Genomic DNA, 22,070 nt, shown 5'->3' on the forward strand with positions numbered 1-22,070 from the left:
GGGAATTCCAGAGTAGCAAAGCACCAAGCTGCAGAGACAGCCCACACAGCTGATGTGAATATTCTCTATTCAAAGACAATATTGGTCTACAAGGTGGTCAATGAACACAGCTTTCCAGGTCAGACGGCCCATATTTCATGAACTGGTATCAGTCCAGTTGCCCCTTGACCGCTTTAATACTCGTATTTGCTATTCATGCATGTGTGTTGGGTTTAAAATCATATCTGTGTGATCATTCATGCCAGAGATTAAGTCTTGAAAGAACATGAATGAGGAATATTCTTTGATGCAATATCCTTCCTCATACCGCTGACCACTTCCAACTGTCAGTCAAAAGACGAGTCAGGAAGCTTGTCTTAAGGGTGTGTGTGTGTGTGTGTGTGTGTGTGTGTGTGTGTGTGTGTGTGTGTGTGTGTGTGTGTGTGTGTGTGTGTGTGCTGCGGAACAATCTTTTAATGGGCAGCAGAAGCTGAGGATAGAGCATTCTGCCCATTTCAATTAGACCAAACTGCTGACCGCTCGTCCATACGCGTCCCCTTTTTCTTCCTCTGGCGCGCTCTTCGGCGCTGCAGTCGTAATATTTAGTCTTAAAAAACCTTACGTATGATAAGTGACTTGCTGGGCGCGCTCCGGTTTGTCTAATTTAGAGCTTAGGCGTCGAGAAGGATACAGACATTTATGAGAAAAAGGTCAATTACTCTCCTGTGATTAAAAACTGCTTTAATACAGCATTTATTCAACATTCGTCTTCTATAAAGTGTTTGGACAGGCAATACTTATAATACATGTCAAGATCGAGACAACAGTATTGATCTTTTATGGAAATAACAACAAAAGGAATAACTAAAAGTCTGTGGTCAGTACAGACCAGTCAGCAAGATTTACACAGCTGAAGGTCAGAGGAGGGTAACTACTCGACTTCCTACTGAGTTGGGAGTAACCCTGCTAGAACATACTGCATGTAGATAGAAAAGAGTTGACAAAGGGTCATATAGTTGCCTGCTGACAGTGCATTAAACAATATGGCCAAAAACAAACCCACAAAACTTGGAGCTCTTAAAATACCCATAATGCCTTGGAAAGGGACTCAATATCAGCCTCTCGGGTCACACGGCGCTCTGTCAGCACGTATTGATAAAGTAGCTCCTGTCACATGCATAAATGATTGATAAATTCCCTCAGAGCTGCATCTTAATGAGATGGCGGCATAAGTTGTGTCAGTTCTCGAGACCTTTGGAAGAAGAGCTTCTCTGACGTCCGTCCTGTCTCTCCTCTCTCCGTTACGTCTTCGGGGTGGCGAAGTCCCAGGCGGTGTCCTGGGCACACTTCCACATGGCGCGCACCAGCCGGGTGAAGCCCATGTCCTTCGGTTTCTCCAGCCCGCGCATGAGCCGCTGCTTCATAATGGATGTGAACTCCTTATTGCTGAGCTCTCCATTTCCTGTTAAGGAAAGTAAGATGGGAGAGGGAGGACGGAGGGGGGGTGATGAAATAAGAGGGGAAGGATAAGTAAGAGCGCCCTTTTTTTTTCCTGATTATTGATGATCTGTCACTGAAAGTTTTACCATCGCAGTCGAACAGTGCAAACACCACGTCGCACACGTGATCCGACAGCTCCACCTTGGCTACGGTGCGGGCCACCTGCTTCATGGTAGCTGAGAGAGGGAGAGAGCGGTGAGAGACCAAAGGCAACAGGATGCAGAGGTACATGGAGAAAGGGAGAAGAGGCCCAAAAGAATGAGGGGAAAAATGAAATAGCACGAAGGAAAACCTCTCAGGTCCCCGCCAGGATGATCGATTATCAGGCTTCAAAGGGCAGAGGAAGAAGGAAACATAGAGGACTATGAGAGGGAAAGGTGGCCAGAAGGAAATAAAATAAAATAAAGCAATTTCACTGCAAATAGAAAGACGATTCTGTGGAAGCAGAATCGCTTGATCAAGAAAAGGCCTTTTTTTCCTCTGTGAGTAGTTCCAGGAAGCGTACTCGCATGTGGAAAGACTCCGGACAGGTTTGAACTCTTTCAACCTAAAGAGGGAGATAAAGAAGCTGACAGGAAGGAAGAAGAGCAGCTGTAAACGTGAGCCCAGAACCTCGGAATGTTGCCACGGAACTCAAGGATCCCCTCACTGCACCGCGGCCCCGCTTCGCCTCCCCCCACGACGACTGCACGTCTGATTCGTTTCAGATTCGTTTTGGGAGTTCAGGCCAGACTCGGAATAAACATGGAAATGTGACCATCTTATGAAAAGATTCTCCAATATGTTGGCAACCACAGCCCCCAGGATCCGTGAGTCGCCCTGAACCTCGGCAGTGCCCTTCAGCAAACACAATATTCATCCATTTATTCATTTATTAGCCTTTCTGGGCATTTAGGAAATGATCTATTACTTTGAAATAAATAGTGGCAGAGAAAGTGTATTTCACACCAAGGCGGTTAAATTTAGCAATATTCCTTGCTCCATGTTTCAAGCTGTGGGTGGATTTTCCTCCAGGCTGTGCTCAATTACACAGCTCCCATTAAAGGAGGAACTGACAGCAACCGAGTCTGAAGTGATATTATTAAGGAGTCGGAATATCAGGAAATCCACATGGGTTTTTATACCCCTGCTATGCAGATGACACCCAGCGGTACCGGTCGTTGAGGGATCCTGCATCGACCGCTGCGCCGCCCTTTAACGGGGGCGCCGACGCGTGTGGTGAAGCCTCTTCACGTGGTCAGGAAAGCTACGGTACCGGGCCCACGTCACCCCGCTGCTGATCAGGATCCACTGGCTTCCTGAGATCTAGTCACTGATGCTGACCTGCAGAGCTCCAGCTGCATCTGCCCCCCCTTCCCTCAACACTCCTGTCCGAGCCCGCGCTACCCCTGGTCCGCTACATTCCACACATGAGCGCCGTCTGGCAGAGCTGTCAGTCACGACTAATGTCACAACCCAGTGGTGGAACGAGCTGCCCCCCCCCCGCCCGTTTATATCCCTCTCCAGAGCTCTGCACTATTAGCTGATAGTTGAACTTGTACCAGGCTGTTTGCGACTGTAAAGTCGTATTTTAACGACATTGTGGCTCGATTGTGTCTCTCACTGCAAGTCTCAATGAATGAAAGGGGAAGTTTACCTTTGTCTATGGAGGCTCCGGCCATGTGGTAGAAACTCAGAGCCGTGTCCACGTCGTTGATGTTCTTTAGGAACGTGAAAAAGTTCTCCACCTCTTCAAATGTGATGCCCTGCACACACAAAAATAAATAAACTGACGGATGGGAAAGTGTATCAGGATCCAATCATCCCTGTGGTTCAGCTGGACCCTCCGAGCTTCACAATCCATCGGAGAATCAGCCACGTATCGCCATGACAACAGCACAGTGATATTTGGGGAGCAGCTCAGTGGTGTGGCACAAACACCAGGAGCAAGTGGACACAGGCAAGGGACAGGCGGGACAGGCAGGACAGGCAGGGGACAGGTGGGACACGCAGAACAGGCAGGGGACAGGCGGGACAGGCAGGGGACAGGTGGGACACGCAGGACAGGCAGGGGACAGGCAGGACAGGCAGGGGACAGGTGGGACACGCAGGACAGGCAGGGGACAGGCGGGACGGGCAGGGGACAGGCAGGGGACAGGCAGGGGACAGGCAGGGACAGGCGGGACAGGCAGGACAGGCGGGGGACAGGCAGGGGACAGGCCCTCTTTCTCAGCTTACATCTACTTTGATACACAAGTCAATTAACCAAGCCGTCCTCAGAATCCAGCTTCCTCTGCGTTACCAACACCTGCACTGTCCTTTTTCTTGGATCTTTGAACAGATTCTGTGTCTCCTGAATTTCCCACTTTAATCAGAGCATCTGCGGTGCTGCGCGTGCACCGATGAGCTCAATCCTGAATAAGGAAACCGAACCGGGGCTCATTTTACTGCAGCAGTTCTGAGCGCGAACACGGCTCCAGCATCAGTCAGCTGACCGATGGCGTCTGTTACAGGCAGGCAGCTCCAACACTGAACCAAAGTTTCTGTCTGTCGGGGTTTTTTTAATCTATATTTTTAAACTTTGCTGCTGTTAGATCTGTCCCAGAGGAGTCGCACTTGCTCAGGGCCGTGCGAGGAAGCGCTGGATAACGCTTTTCTTAATAAATGTCGCGATGCTGCTCTGAATCAAGCAAAAACAAAAGGACAAATCCATCAGTTGTCAGATAATGGACGCCTACACAGACCTGTTGACCTGTAGGTCCACATGTCCCAACAGTATCGAGCGTTTATAGACCCCAGCATGCAGGTGTACCTACCTGGCCGTCCTTAAACATCTTCTTCAAACCCTTCAGCATCTGCTTGAGCTTGCGCGACTGGACTCCGCTGTAGGCCAGCAGCATCCCCCCGAACTGCCTCTCGGTGATTCTGCCATTCGCAGGATCATTCCTTTCAAACTGGAAGGGGGGAGAGCAACAGGGAAGACTGAGCAGGACTGCAGAGGGACGAGCAAACTTCAAGCATGAAAAGCAGGCTTGGTGCCTTTAAATCTTCATAGCTTTCATTAAACACAACACCCCACTAGAGACTGGCTCAAAACTAGCAGGCCTTGGCTAAGTCCATTCGGTCAGGCTGATTTATGTCTGGGGCTGTTCTGGTAGCTCACACACACACACACACACACACACCCCAGAGTGTGCCAAGGTCATTAAAATGTTAATTTCTCTGACCGGAGCAGCCGATGCCTAAGCCGAAAGGCTCACATTGGGAGTTTCATGGGAGTCCAGACCATTAGAAGCATTTCTGAAATAAAGTTCTATAAAACAAGCCATAACAGATTTCGTGTCCATGAGCGACAACGGAGAACACGATGCCTACACATGTCACCTTTATAGTCAAAGTGGAAAAATCTGCTGCTTGTGGCTACCCGATGGAAGTATTTCTAAAAAGTCTCTTTCAGCTTTGCCGATCCTGGGGGAAATATTTGGCTCCTTAGCTGCTTAATACTTCACTAATGATGGACCAGCTTGTCGTCTACTTGGTGCTCAGGCCTGTCAGGGATCCGTGTACTTTTTCTCCACTTTTAGACTCTTCAGTGGAAACAGATCATTCTCACAAAAGGGTGGAAATGAATCACGGGAACAGTAAATGTGTGGGCTGGACAGCTAAACAATAAGCGGCGCTCACACAGGCAATAAACATCAGTAAAACCGTCACATTAGTTTCTGGAGGTTCAGGGATGAGGTGATATACATTCTGATTATATCAATGTTCACTACAGCAGCATCGGATATTCTGACATTGCTTCTGTTGTGCTCAGGGCGTTTTCTTGATAAAACAACCTTTTTTTTTTTAATTCCAAAATGGGCATCCTTGCTTTTTGTAAAAAAAATCCATTATACTGCAAAGCCAGGCAGTAAATCCAGCAGTGGTAAGCAGCTATATCTTAAGAGTTTAAACACAAGAATAAAAGTAGGTGAAAGAAAAGGTTTAGAAGATGCCTTAAGGGCATGTTTCTCAATGAACCAGTTAAAGTTTACAAGACTCCGACTTAAATACTATTAAGAAAAATGTGCTAAGGTATAATTTAGCACCAACTTGACGAGTGTGGTCCAGTTTATTTGCAAAGATAAATATGTTGTTTTAGTTAAGAGAGTTCTGTAGATGGATCTGCAGCAATTATATTGCATGAGCATAAATAATGTCAATATCCTTTGTTAGAATCTTAGTCACTACTAATTAGGATTAGAAAATGGTTCTAAATCCGGGGACACCGGTAAGACGTTTGACAGTTGTGTGAAAGTAATCCACATAATCCAGGCAGCACATCTGTCATCATCTGACCTCCATTAGTACAATGCCCACCTGCGTTTGTTTGCTTCTTCTTTCTCTGCCTCTTTGACCTTTTATGTGTATTTTTTTAACGGGTTTCCCAACATCTACTTGAAAGTGAACCTCCACACAAAGCCCTACTTAATTCCACTCATTATCAATCTCCTCTATTTATTTGCTTCCTTTTCATTCACCTCTAATTTGAGCACATCGTGCTGCAGTTTCCTCTGAAACTCCAGGAAGCTCCTGATGGTCAGTTTTCCTTTTAGGTCTTCTCCAAAGAAGTAGGTGGTGAGTGCTGATCCGCAGCCAGCTGACTTCAGAGTGTTTCCCGTGGTGGACCGGTCTCGGTGTCGCATGCCCATACTCGTCTGGGAACGAATGATGCTCTGGACCTGTGTGGACGTAAAGAGTTCCACGTCAAATACAGTCTCTGTAAAATTAGCTTGATTTTAATGGCAAGCATCTAAAATAATAGTTCAAATTCTGCATGTCCTAACCTCTTCAGGGATACTGGAGATACCAGAGCACAGCCTTCATTATTCCCTCTGACAAGACGTCATGCTGATGTATTTTGTTGTTCTACTGCCTGTCACTACGTGTTGCTGCTCACTGTCCTCTAAGGGTGACCTAGTATGCACGTCCTAACGTATCAGTTAGCTGCTTCTGTGGGGGTCTCACCTGATCAAACTCTTCCAGATCCACCTCCCCGTCGCCGTTCAGATCAAACATTTTGAAGGCAATCTCAAAATTCCTCTGAGGAGCTGGACACAAACACACAAAAGGCAGAAAAAAACAAATCAATGCAACACAATATCTAAACAGGCATTTTAACAGCTTGATGCTGACTCAGCTGCAAGAAACATCCGGTTTGTCTCTGATCCAACAGCTTCTTGTCTGCAAAATGACCTCCATCCACTCACCATCAACTCTGCTCATCTGCAGCACGATGATTTATTTTCAAGTGTCTGATGATCATGAGAGGAACATGATCTATCAAGACAACAGGGCACCAAATGTGGATGTTGGGCCCGCATGGAGTCTTTCTTGACAGGACTGGGGTGCTGAAGGTCATTCTGTAGGGCTCACTCCTCCTTTTCCTCACACAAAGGAGAATACTCTGGCCCTGCGGCCGAGTTGCTGCCCTGTATAACCGCCCCTATCTCTCCCGGTGCTCTGGCCCCTCTCCTGACATCACCACACTCCCAACACTGTCTTCAGATACATACTCCTGTCCACCAGTTGTTTGTCTAAGCTGCAGCGCAGCCAATACAAATGAGTCGCAACAGTTGTTGCTTCACAACTGTACAGGCTGATGACCTGGAAGTGGAACTGACTTGGCGTTACACTGTGAGGGTGAAGTGTTCCCGATTTCTTAAAGCAGTATATGCAGTGTTTATGCTGGCTTGACTATTAAAAGTGCTTTGTATTTCAGTTCTGCGTTCAGTCTCGGCAGGGATGACTTCGCAGAATGCCACCTGCTTACAAGGCAACAGAAGCACCTGCGCACGTACACGGCGAGGATGCAGCATCAGGATTTAATGTTGCAGATCTTACTGAAGGATAGTTCGGAGTGTATGCTGCAGAGACCCTGTCTTGAACCAACATCCCTCCCATCAGAGTAATGGCAAGAAAATTAAAAATAAACAAACAGGATTAAAACATTAATCTTGTCTTGTGTCTAATGATTCAGACTGTTCGGAAGCAGTAAAGTTGTACCCACACGGGACCCTCAAGGCAAAAAAGACCCCTTTGAGCTATTTTTGTGGCCATGTTAAATGGGTTGAAACCAACCATAAGGCACCCTGCCCTGTCTGTCTAAAATGACTTGTCCTTGAAAACTGTCCCTGGAGACTTGTGCAGTATGAAAAGATTATAACAAATGTTGGAGCTAAGCTGGGAGGAGAAAGTATTACTAGAAGTGAAAGCTTCATTTTCATTGCCCTGATCTTTGACATGTTGACAGAGTTACTAATATAGAACTGACAAACCAAATGCTATTTCTGGACTAAATAAACAGATTTTCTTGCCAAGTTTAAATGTTTCCACTGGACGTTCTTTAAAAAGGGCCACGTTATTAAGTCTGAACTGGGGACGATGATGAACTGGGGAAGTGCAGTCAGCTTTGCTGCCTGTTAAAGAATAGCGTTCGGGAGCGTTCATTGCTTTCGTCTTCTATCTAAAACTGATGCTTTTATCAGATCAAAACCATCAAAATCATTTGATTTGTCATCATAGGTTCTACTAAAGAGGGATTGGAATGGGACTTCTGTCAGCTCCAGAGACATACTTACTGGAAAGTACAGTCGTGAGGAAGATGTAGTCGGAAAAGGAGATAAGGCCACATTCTCCCAGGGTGTAAAAAATGCTGTCCTCATCTGCAAACTTCTCTCTCTCCTGGGCAATCTTCTGCTCATTCAGGTTCCAAAGAAAAGAAGAAGATGAAGCGGAAGATGTATTTAAACCAGCTAACACAGAGACGCGGCTTTTGCAGCTGCTGCAGGTGTATCCTTGTGTGTGGAAGAAAGCGTGTGCGTGAATCTAATCGGAGCTTGGCCGAGCTCGAGAATAATACGCACATGCTCCACTTCCACACACAGCTACAGAGTAGCATAAGATCGACGGACAGTCAGAGTCATGCAAATGCTGCAGAAACAGGCAGGTGAGGGTGGTTGTGATGAAAATTAGTCACACGTCCGAGCACGTAAACGTATGAAGCAACAGAGGCTGTACTCACAATCTCACATCGATACACTATAGAGAGAGGAAAACATCACAAGAGACCGCAACACAAACACTATTGATTTCCTTTGATTAATATTAATCATTTGAACTAAAACAGTTGTTAAAGTCTCCCTTTCACAAACACACACTCAAAGTTCTCCTGTTAGAATGTGAATATTAACAGCACTGCATGAAAGTGAAACCACATGCACACTACACACTCAAGAGAAAGAGGCGAAACACAGTGTCCCATTAATAGGACGCTCCACCAAGTAGTGGACAGATGGACAGAGCATGCCTTAAAAGGGGGGGGAGGTTAGGCCACGCTGAGCCCGTGTGGAGTTACCTCCGTCTGCAACGTCCATTTCAAAGGTGGAGGAAGGAGGAGAAACAACTGTTAGAGAACAGTGTGGCCTCTGCTGTCTTTAGCAGGGCCTTGAACAACACAAATATACATGGATATTCCAATCATCCCCTCCCCCCGACAAACACAGACAGTAAAAGTAAGGCCGTGTTTAAAACAAAATAATTAGGGGGCACCACTCAAGTTAGGAGTTCTAATATGTCCTTCAGTAATTAATATGTGCACACATTAAAAATCTCATTTCTCCGTGATACACGGTGAAACCTTGTCCTCAGAGCTGTCTGCTGAGGGGACATCAACAACCTCGTCAGGAAATCATCTAATTGGTAATAAAACATATAAGAAGACTAATTTGGTGGCACCCCCCTTAGAAGCAACATGATCAAAATGTCAAACAGTCCCCTAACACCAACTCAAGTGTTATAAGCTTATCGTGTTAATCATAAGCCAACTGGACTGTTAGACAATAGTGGAACTTTACTTCTCATATGTGACAAATTAAAGGGAGAAGGAAGTGGGAGAGAAAGAGGGAAGTGAGGGAGAGAGAATCAGTTATTTCAAGGGCGGTGCGCCAACAGGTTGAACAAAAACAAGGAAGAAAAGTGAAGGTTTTGCCAGCTGAAGGCTTTTGCATGTAAGTGTGAAAACACCTAAAACAGAGGTTATGGATAAAGACCCATCAGATGAGAGTAGCAGAGGTTGGCATTATCCTCCCCTGCTGAATGACAGCCCTAAGCTCTCTGGGCCTGAGGTGAGACCTGATTATGCTCCATAAGACAGGAAACGAGCGCAACTACGCAAGCCGGCGTGCGCGCACCCACCCACACGGAGACACACGAGACATAAACCCAATGGGCCTCATTATAATGATCACACAGAGATGCTGAGCACATTATGACTAATAACTTGCATCCCACTAGAACATGCAGATCGATTTGGGGGAGGGGAGCAATCACAGTTCAACAGTCTGCGTGACGCAAGAACGTGCTGGTAATGTATATGTGACTACATCAAACTGGTCGAGATTCCATCTGGGCTTTTCAGTTGGATGAGTTTGCTACTTGGTTGGGAGCTCATGCCCCATCGCCCCGCTTTATCTGCCAATATCCTATTACTGGTGAAGAGATCCTATTGCAGGCATAAAATATCGGATGCTCTAAAATGTTTGCAGTTTTAATCATCTTTCTGCTTTGGGTTTCAGCTGCAATTTATATTTCTCATGTTCACATTTTCCATTGAGAGTTTTCTCTCTGTCTGAATGCCTGGTTTGTCAGTGCTCGTGAGCGTGTTTGTGTTGATCAGTTTCATCTTTGTAAGCTATGCATGTACATGATTTCTGTCTCAGAGCCGCATCACGGTTGCGTTCTACGTGGAAAGCCTGTGAACTGAGGCTAATCCCCCCGGTGCACCAGGCTACAGAGCAACTATAGCCACAAAGATCTGGGAAAATCCCAAATTGTCCAAACTATGAGACTCACATGAGGTAAAGCTAGGAGCCGTTAGGCAAAAGAGGCTGAATTTTATTTGGCTCATTTCAAGAGTGACAAAAATAATTTTTCTAAGAAGCGTGTGAAGAGGTCACTCTTTAAAAGCTGACATCTTAAAAGCATATTAAAGAATGCCAGAAAAGGTCAATTTAATTAGGACATAATTCAAATGTTTTGTAAGTTAAAACTTTGATTATAACTATTCTAAGCTAATACTCTGACCTCTGATTGTAAGAGGTTATGATTAGGCCGGCATCATCTCCTGAAAATAAAAAGCTGTAAATGTTTTAAAATGTCACAACCTTTGGTGATATCTGCCCTATAGTGCCCTCTGAGCTTTATTAAACAGGTATTTGAAATGGGAGGTTGGAGTAGCTGGTGTGTGGGGTGTGATAGGAGGGCAGAGTGTCACTGACATTATGGGACAAGTGAAAGGGAGAAACGGGTCAAACGGGGGAATTTTAAAAAGAAAACATCACCTTGATAAATTCCCCACAGGTACAGTAGACAAGGAGAGTTCAAGGTGATTTGCTTGAGTGGTAAAGTCAACCTGAGTCTGACATTTATAGTGGCTGAAAGCTCCAACAGGGCAATCACAGCTTTGCTGCACCACACGAAAACACGAGGGCCCAGATTCCCCCGGTGCCACCAAAGAACAGCACCACAATATTCTGTGCTGGGTAATTCAGTTCATTTTGACAGAATTCATGCTCACATCTGCTCAACTTGAAGTGATCGAAGATGTTTGTGTTGTTATGTTGTTACTGATTATGGCGCATTAATCATTCGCAATGCTAATTACAGAGTAGGGGCTGATAACTCTAAATTATCACAACAATACCATCCGAAGAACGGACCCAAATGTTTAATTTGATAAAAATCCAAGGTGTCTCACCACAGGAGAGAGGGGACCGAATTAGCTTAAAAACAACCAAACCTCAGCTACTGTCGAGGAGGATACAAAAAAAATCACGTGTGAGTGAGTTTTAACAGAAAAATAATATTCACTCAGTGGTGAAAAACGTGTGTTAGAATTAAAGATGGTGAGAAAATACAGAGGAACAAAGCTGCAGCAGTCCAAACAGCGAGCCCTGCGAGCTTCCTGGGAAATGAAAGAGGCAACATGACAATTGTTACAAGGTGCTTTCGAGCATCAGAAAACTCCCCTTGAGTGACAGATATCTGCTGATCAAACAATAGATGCTGTGGCTTTATGTACAGACACAGAACCAAAGCACGGAGAACAGTTTGGATACATTTTTCAAACAGAACGTGTCCTTTCCTCAGTGGGTGGAAAACATGCTCTACATAAATCATGCAGCACTGACATCCAGACAGTCCAGAGGATGATTTTGTGAAGGTCAGAAAGCACATCCACACGCCTTTGCGTTAGCTAACACGCCAATTCCCGGATCCCAAAATCACCATGTGATGCCACCATGCGTAGAGAGAGGGCGCCCCCACAAGCTGTTTTCTCTGTGAGGCACAGGCAAGAAAGCAGTGCATGCTGGGCAACAGGCCAGAGTGCCAAAGCGTGTCAGAAGCGGATAAAACCCCGATACCTCCTAAAAGACAGTAAATTATGAGTAAAAAAGATTCATAAAACAAGACAGAAAGAGTGCAGGGGAACAGCACTACAACAACGTCCTTATAATTGACTCATCTGCACATCGGGACTGGAAATACGCATTTAAACAGGAAAAGTGATAAAATAAATCCCACTGGTTTTCAATGGTAGGTCCAATAGCAACACAAGTCTCACCTTGCAGTTTTGAGATAATCCGTGCACCGTGCACGAGCTAAACTTTGTGTAATCGTGACTAGAAGCCGTCCAAACCTGTTTACAGGCCAGATAACTGAGCAGATTAGTTATCATATGTTAGGGCTCTTTCATCCAAGCCTGTAAAACAGGAAATGTATTTGGAACATACATAAATCAACCCAAACCAAAGTTCTGTCTTTGCAACAATGATACAATGGTAAAACCTGGTAGTGGTAATCTAGTCAGTTCCTCATACTGGCCGTCTTCCTGACACTGAAAACTGAGTTTTCAGGCATTTCTGCTTTATTGGCAGCCGCCATACGTTGAAAAGTGGTTGTAACAAACTGAGGCTAAGGCTATGTGCTAAATGTCTACTGTTCCCCTGGACTAACGGCAATGCAGCCGCACCCTGATAGCAAGAGTGAGTAATCGAGAAAATAAAAAAGGATAAAGGTAAGAATGAGAGCCGAAGGGAGGAGTACAAAGTGCAGTTTTTCCATTCAAGTGCATACATGCTATTCGGCAAACCCCATACCTGCCAGAAGTCCTGCAGAAAGGGAGGGGCAGACCAGGAAGATGGGCAGGGTGGAGGGAGGGGGGGGAGGAGATGATGGCGAGGAGGAGGAGGAGGGGCGGGGGTATGGATGGGTGGAGAGGGGGATTCACGGGTGAATTGAATGGGGGAGACAGAGAAAAAGTCGAGGATTTTGGAGGTGTGGATTCGAGGACGATGTTTATTCACGAGGAAGGGAAGAGAGAGAAATGGAGCAATTACTCTTCATTCATGAGTGGAACAGTGTGACTGACAAAAGCGCGGCAAAACAATCCAGTCAGCCGCGTTCACGTTGAAAATAAGCTGTTGTCGGCCGAAGACGCCTCCTCCTCATCGTCACAACACAAATGCACATTAACTGTTAAGCAATCACATCATTACTTTTGAATAACAACACACCATCAAAAATGTCAGTGGGATGAACAGCAGAACAGCTAAACGTATTCAGGAGTTTGACCAATCCAAACAGGAAGTGATGGAGCTTGCTCGCCAAAGCTCGGTTACGCTCAGACAATACTACTGTGATCATTACCCCCCCCCCCCCCCCCGTACTGCACCGCACCCCTATGAGCTTATCATTTACTCGGTGCAGTTTGAACTCCATTCCTTTGCTTCTTGGCAGGAAACAGCAATGACTACTTCTTCCATCATCTAGCTGGAGGTGCCCATTAAGTCAATGAGTGAAAGGCTCGTGTCTTTGGGGGGGGGGGGGGGGGGGGGGGGGGGGGTCCTCTGTGTTCCACACAGACGGAGGACACAGCGTCCACATATATATAGGAAGTAGGTGGACCAAAGATGGGGATGTATGTGCCAAAGGTTCCTAAGACAGTCTTTTGTTTTCTTCACACATTTTTCTATCTATTTTGATTCAATCATCATCAGGGCAGCAAGGGAGCAGAGGGGGTTGTGATATTTTAATGAGGTCAGAAACTATGACCTCTGTGCTAATTAATAGTGAACACTAGAAAAATTAGAGAGGTTGGCTACAGGGTGTGAAAGGTGCTTGATGGGATCAGTGGGAGGGCGGCAATACTGTAGGCACAAACCAATATCAAGGGTCGCAGTAATAAAAATAATGATGTGGGTGATTGATGCTGATGGGACCTATTTCCACTATAAAAGAGGAAAGTCAGGACTTGAAAAAGGAGGCTGGTTCATTTTAATGTCAGTGTGTGGTCTGTTCAAAGCTCACTTGCTTTATTGTCTTTAAACAGATCATTAGGTAGTGAAAAGAGCTTCTGACGCGCTGACCTATGAAATGAAAGACTACAGCGGTTAGAGTGGACACAAAACACCTACGGAGGCTACAAACAGAACGCCAGTGAGGAGCTGGTTACTTTTTAACGGAACTCAAACTAAATGTTAAAACATTTTTATGTTTAATTCCATTTTATTCATTAATAAAGGGTGCAAAGTGCAAAGGTCATGCAATCAAATTGGAACTGTCATGATTCAAACGTGGACGTTTTTATAATCCAATGCAGAATTATTTCGTAGTGTCATTGTTCAATATTTGAATGAATAAAATGCACCAAAGACACGTTTGCATTAGTCTTTAGAAACATTTGCACTATGAAGAAGAACAATCAGAAAATGGTTTTTTTGTGTGTTGGCTAAATTATGTCTGTAGACATTAAGATCTTGATTATTCTCATGAATAAAAGCCCTCTGGTAGAAAACACAGATGTTCAGAGAAAAGCCAAAAAAGTATTAAGAGCACAGTGTTCATTTTAAATCAATAAATCTACGTCATCTATTCACAATGTGTTGATCGGTAACACTTCCTGCTGCTGATCGCCAAGGTTACTTTAACCTGTTTCTTACCTTTCCATCGTAGCGTTTGACGACGAACTGATCCAAACCCAGATCTGAAATGAGCAGAGAGAAAACAGAAATGTTATGAGCCCCAAGATGATAGAAGAAAGATGTGGGCCAGGCTGTTTACTGTGTGGGGGAAGGAAGGATTTATGTCGGTCACCATACAGAACGAGTGTATTTAGTTAGTGTCGCACCAAATCTCTTTTAATAACTGACATGTACTTCAGATTAATAATAGTCATTAACAACCCACTTCCATACCTCTGCACATTAGAACAACTGTCCTTTGTTTATAGATGCAGCTCAGCAGCAACCTGATTTATATCTATAACACGCAGTGATTTTTTTTAGAATACAATTTATTTCTGTTTACGAAGGCACCTGAGAATTCCTTTAGCAGCGTTTACTGCTGTAATGATTGTGCACATCAATGTTATTACGATGTGACGGTGTCGTGATTTAAATAAGAGCACGTGTGTGTGAGGGTCTTCACTCTGCTCCGTCAGTGTCACTCACATTTTTAAAAGTATATTCTTAACTTCGTTTTTGTTTGGTCTGAACATACTTTCCTTTTCCGTATCCTGGTGTGTTGCTACATTTCTCTCTTTTGTTGTTCTGAACTCTACCACAGATTTGATGAAAAGTGCATTTTAGCTTTGTGTCACTAAAATCTGTGCAGAGTTGTGGACATGTTGTGTTTGTGCTTTAAAATGGAATCAGAAAATAAGATTTTTTCCTGATTCAGTGCTTTGTTTTTACTCTCTTCTCGCTCCTGTTCTTGCCTGGTGGGCAGAGGAGAATGGATCAATTTTGTGAGGGGTTTGTATTAAAAATACACACACAGATAAATAACACAGAGGTTCCTTTATGAAGCCGTTCATGGGAGTTTCATCATGGCCACAGACTGGCATGACTTCAGCTACCAGACACTCATTAACTTTGTGGGAGTCAATTAAAGAACAATCTGATTAAAATGAATCCTAATAAAGTCAGCCATAGGATTATTTGAAGCTGACCTTATCATTGTCATCACTTTCTGGTAGATAATAGGGCTGACACCTTGTCCTGTTCAGCAATTTGTGCCTAACCTTTAGGTTAGTATGTAAACGCAGGAGGGTGGGAGGAAGAAGAGCAAAAAGACGTTTCCACATCTGGCATATTTCAAAATGTCAGCGAACTGCTTGGTGTAAGAAGGTAAGATGTCAAAATTAGACCTCTCCCTCAGGTTCTGTGTTTAGAAACAGGTATCAACTGCTTGGATCTGTTCAGAAACACAGCAATTATTAACCATTTTAAACACACAGTGCTAAATATGTTCTCTAATGGGGTTTATTTGTAAATGCTAATTTATAGAACTGCTCCAGTTTGAACTCATTAATCGCCACATCTGTTGTGCTGTGATTCCCTAAACTGGGAGTGACTGGACAGTCCTGTTGCTTCCTCTGGCCTCCCCATCGTACTTGAGATCACACTCAGTGGGATTTGTTCTGGGGAGTCCTGTGGGCCGAGTGTCCCCATCGCTGCCCTGAGGGGGCAGCTGAGCTGAGTAATGCGGTGCCACCTGAGCGACATCATTCCAACACCCATCCAGAGGTTAACCTGATCTAATTCTGACAACTGGAGCACGTCATTGGGAAACAAATTAAATAAAGGTGGCAGCAAAGGCAGACGACTCACTTTCAGGCTGTTTCTCGTTGGGTGTGATGGAGCGTATGAAGTCCTGGGGAGTCATGTAGACCTCAGAATCGCCGTGCTCACTTATGACCTTCAGGGTGGCAAAGTAGCGGAAAATCTTGTCGGGAGTGGAGTAGGCTCTTATCCTGTTCTCATACTCCATCACCTAAAAATCAAGTTCCACACATTGAGAACGGGCACCATGAGTCCAAACAGGCTGGCCAAAGCCTGGAGGCAGTAGTCCAACTTTGAATACGAGCCTCTCGGCTGGCGCACAGTAATGCTGCCCTAATGGAATGGGAGAAAATAATTTATCCAGACTCCTGAACCAAACAAGAAAGAGTACCTAAATGTATCATGTCACTGAGACTTTAAGTTTTAAATCAAAGCTACGGCAACCATATGCGAGGCTAAAACAACACACACTGGCCATATGACTGTGCCACCTGTGTTTTAGCTCCACGGTTACCGAGAGGTCATTAAGAGCTGATCGGCTGGTAGTTTATGCGCCACTAAAACACTGGTTGTTTACACTTGTGTAACACACTCCACGGGAATGATCCACTGACAGCAGGAAGGAGGAATCAATGCACTGACTCGGATCAAAGGAGACGCATCAACATGCGACTGATGGCATGTCTCTCCGTTCTTGAGCAAACCTCATTGGGCTGAGGAGAAATCACCAGCAGCGCGCCCCCCAGAAAAGGCGAGCATCAGTGAATGGTTGAGAGGTTCTGGGACAGCTAAGAGAGGATGTATGAGAGCCTGACTGATGGCTGTCACCACTCTCTTGCTTTTATCTCCCCAGATTTACATCCCACTGATCTCAACATCAATTGCAGTGATTGTGGCTCAAACCCATTCTTTTGAACCTCCGGCCACTTTTATGCTCTCTTTCTATTACAAGCAAAGGCAGACTCCCCAAGCTTAAATTCTAGTTGTCTCTCCAATATGTTTCCTCTAGTTTTCAAAACTACTCTCTTAAAGTGCTGAGTCAGTCTAAAAGTGAAAGCTTGGAATTGCAAACATAGCCAACTCTTCTTAAATTTTAGAATAATGAGTTTATGTTTAAGGGGGGGAAAAGGGAAAATAATGGCACTTGAAAAAGATCCAAAAGATCTTTAAGTGATTCCATTATGTAATCCCATTGACATTTATCTATTTTAAAGTCAGGCTAAAGTATATCAACATAAACCTAGACCTCTATTCAATATCATTTTCTACTAAACCCAGTAAATCGTGCAGTGCTGTGATAAAAGATATATGGTCAGAGCAGAAGAGGACTAAGATGCATATTGCACATCTATTTCCTCTCCAGCCATAAGTCAGAAGAACCATTGCATCACATTCAATTTGTTAAAAAAAGCCGAGGTTCAAAGCTCTGCCTCTTTTATGGCTTCATCCTTCAGCGACATAACCTGCAGTGCTGCGAATTCTATTTGCTATTCTGTCCACTTCTGCTTTGCTACCTAATTAGCAGCAATAAAATCTTCGGACTTGAAACATTTTTCATGCCCGTGACGGCAGCCGTGCACGCTCGTTTCCTCTGAGCGCTCCTGTAAAGTAATCTGTCAGAGATATACTGGTGTTTGCATATTGGACATTGATTGCTATAGCTTTCCAAACCACATTCAGGAGTTGGACTTGGCCGAATGTACCTTCGTTTATTGATTACCTTGCGGTCCCGAAATCCGGAACGTGGCTTCTTTTTTTTCTCTTCACCACCATCCTCCTTTGCCTCATCGTTGCTGGACTCCACTGACTTCTCTTCCTCAGAATCGCTCACAAAGTCGACTTCCTCTCGGTCCCGTTGCTCGGAGTGCTGAACAGACGGTCCTGCTTCTGCATACGCTCTAATGGAAAATAAAAACATCATCATCAAACACTGAAACAAGAGGTCTTCTATATCAACATGTAGTGAAAATAAGCTGCAAAGTGCAGACTTGAGCTTTAATTTGAGAGATTTTAAAGCTATTTATTATTTACCAGAGTGTATCTGAATTTTCAGCCTCTCAAAAGCGTTTGAACTTTTGACTGACAAGCGAGTCTCAGGGTGACGACGAAATGTTGAATATTTTATTTTGTATTAAGTTAAAGCCCTTAAATTGAAACTGAAAATCTTCAGCTCAGTTTTATATCGATCGGTTTCCTTCAAATCCTTTCGTGACCCGACTATACGAGTGGAGGTCAACCATGTCAGCCTCCCATCTGGCTGCTTTACCGACTAAACTTCTGAATAATAACAAAGAGCCAAGTCTGTCAGGAGCTGAATTGTTCACTTTAATTAGACACAAGGTGAGGGGGGGGGCAAAGGCTCGGAACAGCTTCGTCCCATCAGTCTTAAACACCCTGGGGCACTATTTATCACTCTGCCTCCTGCAGCACGCTCATTCTGCCAGCACGGAGCTCCCATGCCCCCCCTCACTAAACAACAGTCTCCTTAGTGATCCCACCGATGAAAACATGGTGACACCACAAATTAAGCAAAACCTAGTGCACTGTGCACACACCACGGTCACTAAAGAACAAAAGCAGAGCACCTGACAATGAGCAGAATAAAGCACAAACACTAGTGTCAACATGTCAGTTGCCATGGTAGTCGAGCGAAGAGGTGAGGCTTCTGATGTGTACAACAGTACAAAGGGAGGATGCGACAGGCTCAGTTTCACCAACTCAGGTCTGCACAGGATAATGCAGACTGCATCTGTATGTTGTTGTGGCTAGAATACTGCAGCAGAGTGTGTAGGATGGCGGCTGATGTCGGACATGTGACACCACAGCAGCGTGGATCTCACCTATTAGCTCAACAAACACTTTTCAAACAAGGACGCCAACACCCGGTGGCTCCTCGGGTCAGCTGTGCTTCATTTTGTGCTGACATGATTTCTAATTGCTCCCTATCTGCTAAAACCTGTTTATTGGATGTAATCCGCAGTATTTGTAGAAGTGAGGCCTTGTGGCACCAGTGAATACTGTCTAGCAACAACTGAACGGTGATCTTGGTACACCAACAGAAGGGTTAGTCAGCACCACATACGTCAGTTTTGATAACGTTCCACAGTTTTAAACCAGGTGGAAATGAGCTGACATTTTCTCCAGTGTACTTCCAAGGAGTCATTTTAGGAATGTACACTTCCACTTGTTCTGTTTTAACTACAGTTTGGTTCTCCTATGACATTACGGTATTTTCTAATCACAACTGCAGGATCTAGCAGGTATTCTTGAGGGTCCTACCGTTTCCAGAGCAGACCAGCGGTAGCAGAAGCTCCTGTGACTCCGGCCAGAGCCGCCAGCATGCGTCTCCTCTGGGTGGAGCCCTGTCCTGCCCCGCTGTGGAAGCGTCGGGAGAGCTGCACAAGGCCCACGGATGCTGCAGACAATGCCCGCAAGCGCAACATCCTATAAAGGAGATGACAGGAGTCTGGTGAAATTACATAAAACCCTGTTTTCAGTGTGGTGTTCAAAGGTATAGAGGACCAGGGGATGTATAGTTATATATATAGAGAGAGTCTGTCAACAAATATAGCATCGTGCTAAGTACGTTCCTCATGTTATAAGCTCTGGATGGCCTAAAATAAAACAATATTAACCCTAATCTCTAAAAACCAAAGTTTAGGATAACACTAACAGGAACTGGCTTCATAGTGCACTGCAAACATTTGCGTACTCATTACAGGAAATGCATAAATCTAATTCTAATTCTTATCACACTGGTGTCACAGAAGTTTGCTAAGCAAATAAGCACGGGCTTTTGCGTGTCCATGGCTCTAATGTGCATATGCATACATGATAGGACAGATAAATTCATTTTACTACAGCCTGAAGCTTTATTTCGTTACTATCCTCTTACGAATTCAAACTCTGGAGCAAAGTGAGGCTAAAAATATGTAAAGAATTTATTGCACGTCCAGAAACGGGGACATGGGGGACCCACCATCAGCTGCAAACTATGATAATCAAACAATTATCAATGATCACATTCAGCACATCTTACTGCCACATTTCTACATTTGAACTCCAAAAGTTTATGAATTTAATCGAGTCTTTTAAAAAAACAAAACTACACAGCAGTGAGAAAGGAAGCTAAGAAAGCTAAATCCCAATTAAAGCAGACAACCACGTGATCTAGCATTTCTACGGAACTAATGTCAGCTCATTAAATGAACATCACAGTGCTTCATTTTGGTTTTTCATGGTCTGAACTGTCAATTAATATTCACCCAGCAGCAAAGGCAGGGAGCTGCAGCATTTCAGAAATTTTGCATCCACAAAGAGGTGATTTTTCTGCAGTTAAGGAGTTCAGATTTACTTCTGTCTTGTTCTTTTTTTATAAATATTGGAGCTGAAAATATCTGTATGTTAAAAGAAAATGCAACACTATAGCTTAACTTAGCTATAAATAGAAAGTGCACAAGAAAATCAAAAGAGAGCATTAAAAGACAACATAATAAATAGAAGAGGCATAAACACAGGATAAAAATGGTTGTGTGAGTTAAAACTAAAGATAAGCAGCTTTAGAGAGAAGGTTTGAGAGGGTAGAAATTGAACATATTTGTTTTTCCAGGTGGTAACTGGTGTAGTTAGTCCTGCTGTTTTTTCAGTCTAGTTAAACGGTTCTGAGACCCGATGCTGACCTGGACCTGGGAGAACCAACATGCTGATTCTCCTGTGAGTAGTTAAATGGGAACTTGATAGAGTTGGAAAAAATAACCGTGGATTCTTATGCAAATGCAAATTATCTTCAGACCCATCAGTGACAGTGATTACATTTTCCTCTTTATAAACACAGCCATTTATTCAAATCATCCATTTATTATCAAAGAGATGCATTCATAACTGTCAAAAGAGGGAGACAGCAAGTACAATTCTGCATGTTAAAGACAGTGCAACTTTCAGACCCTCAAGTTTTAATAAAGTTGTCTCCTCTGAAATGCACTCCTGCACCAACAGCTCCGTGCCAGGGTCCATGTGCATGTGCATGTGCATGTGCATGTGCATGACACCCAAACCTGCGGACATAACTGGACCTCTGACCTTAAGGGATGAATTCAGGGGGCTCAATTATTAATAACAAATCATTTTGGGAGCGCCCGCATCTCTAAAACTGTTCCATGGTGGACAACAGTGAGCCAAATGTTTGCCCTGGCGCCATAGGCTCGTGTTTAGAAGCTGTTTAAATCCAAATATAGTTTTATCACGTTACACCTGAACTCGGCTGTCGTCCCGACTGCGGTTGATGTGATTCTGACGCTTGTCGCTGTGAGTCCAGCAGCCTGACAGGCGTTTTGTGGGAATGCTAATGCTAGCTAGCGTAAACCCTGGAGGACAGTGCCGCTTTACAGCAGTTTCATCCAGAAAACATGACACGTTTACTTACATGGGGGTCGGAGAAACTCCACTCGGTGCAAATGACGATATCGCCGGTGTATCAGAGCAGCTATTTGACTTTAGCGACAGCAGAGATGGGGAGCAGCCAGCAAACAGCAAACAGCAGTTCCGCGTTCGGCAGCGTCGGCAGGGTCCGGGGGGGCGGGGCCTCCTGCAGCCACGCCCATGCAGCCAGGCCCGTATCTATAAATATTCACGTTTTCAGCTCATGTTATTTATAATCGGCAGCCGATAGTTCTGTACTTTGCATGTTTGACTGAAAACTGAACAGCTTGTGTTCCTGATGCGTTTAAGGCTCCATTCAAATGTAATTCTTCTTCTTCCAGTTCCTTTCATCTATTGCAAGTGAACTAAAATATTTGCACAGTGTGAGCCAATGAGCATTTTCATGATGAGAACTTAAATAGTCTTTGTCCTTCTCATTGACTCTTATGCAATCAGTCCTTTAAAACCGCGCCAGTATTCACCTTTCAAAGGTGTGATGCCCTGCAGTTATATTTGAAATGAGCAATC

At 44.4% G+C, this 22,070-nt stretch overlaps 1 protein-coding gene across 1 annotated transcript; it reads right to left on the minus strand.

Annotated features, from left to right (window-relative positions):
* Positions 1-703: 703 nt before the first annotated feature.
* Positions 704-21,713, minus strand: micu1 (mitochondrial calcium uptake 1). The gene is made up of 12 exons (XM_057048382.1): positions 21,547-21,713; positions 19,404-19,568; positions 17,845-18,022; positions 16,173-16,335; positions 14,502-14,545; positions 8,082-8,196; positions 6,469-6,551; positions 5,982-6,182; positions 4,275-4,412; positions 3,116-3,224; positions 1,566-1,655; positions 704-1,441 (listed from the first exon to the last, which is right to left on the minus strand). Coding segments are annotated over exons 1-12 (1,449 nt in total). The 5' UTR covers positions 21,549-21,713; the 3' UTR covers positions 704-1,280.
* Between the last annotated feature and the right edge of the window lie 357 nt (positions 21,714-22,070).

The sequence above is a fragment of the Takifugu flavidus genome, chromosome 11 (genome assembly GCF_003711565.1).
Source record: "Takifugu flavidus isolate HTHZ2018 chromosome 11, ASM371156v2, whole genome shotgun sequence".
NCBI lineage: Eukaryota > Metazoa > Chordata > Actinopteri > Tetraodontiformes > Tetraodontidae > Takifugu > Takifugu flavidus.

Bases quoted from the DNA above. Each gene is read 5' to 3' on its own strand.
- micu1 (XM_057048382.1), bottom strand. The intron at 14,546-16,172 runs GTGAGTCGTCTG...TGCTCATTTCAG, and splicing joins CAACGAGAAACAGCCTGAAA to ATCTGGGTTTGGATCAGTTC. The intron at 6,183-6,468 runs GTGAGACCCCCA...ACGTCCACACAG, and splicing joins ATCTGGAAGAGTTTGATCAG to GTCCAGAGCATCATTCGTTC.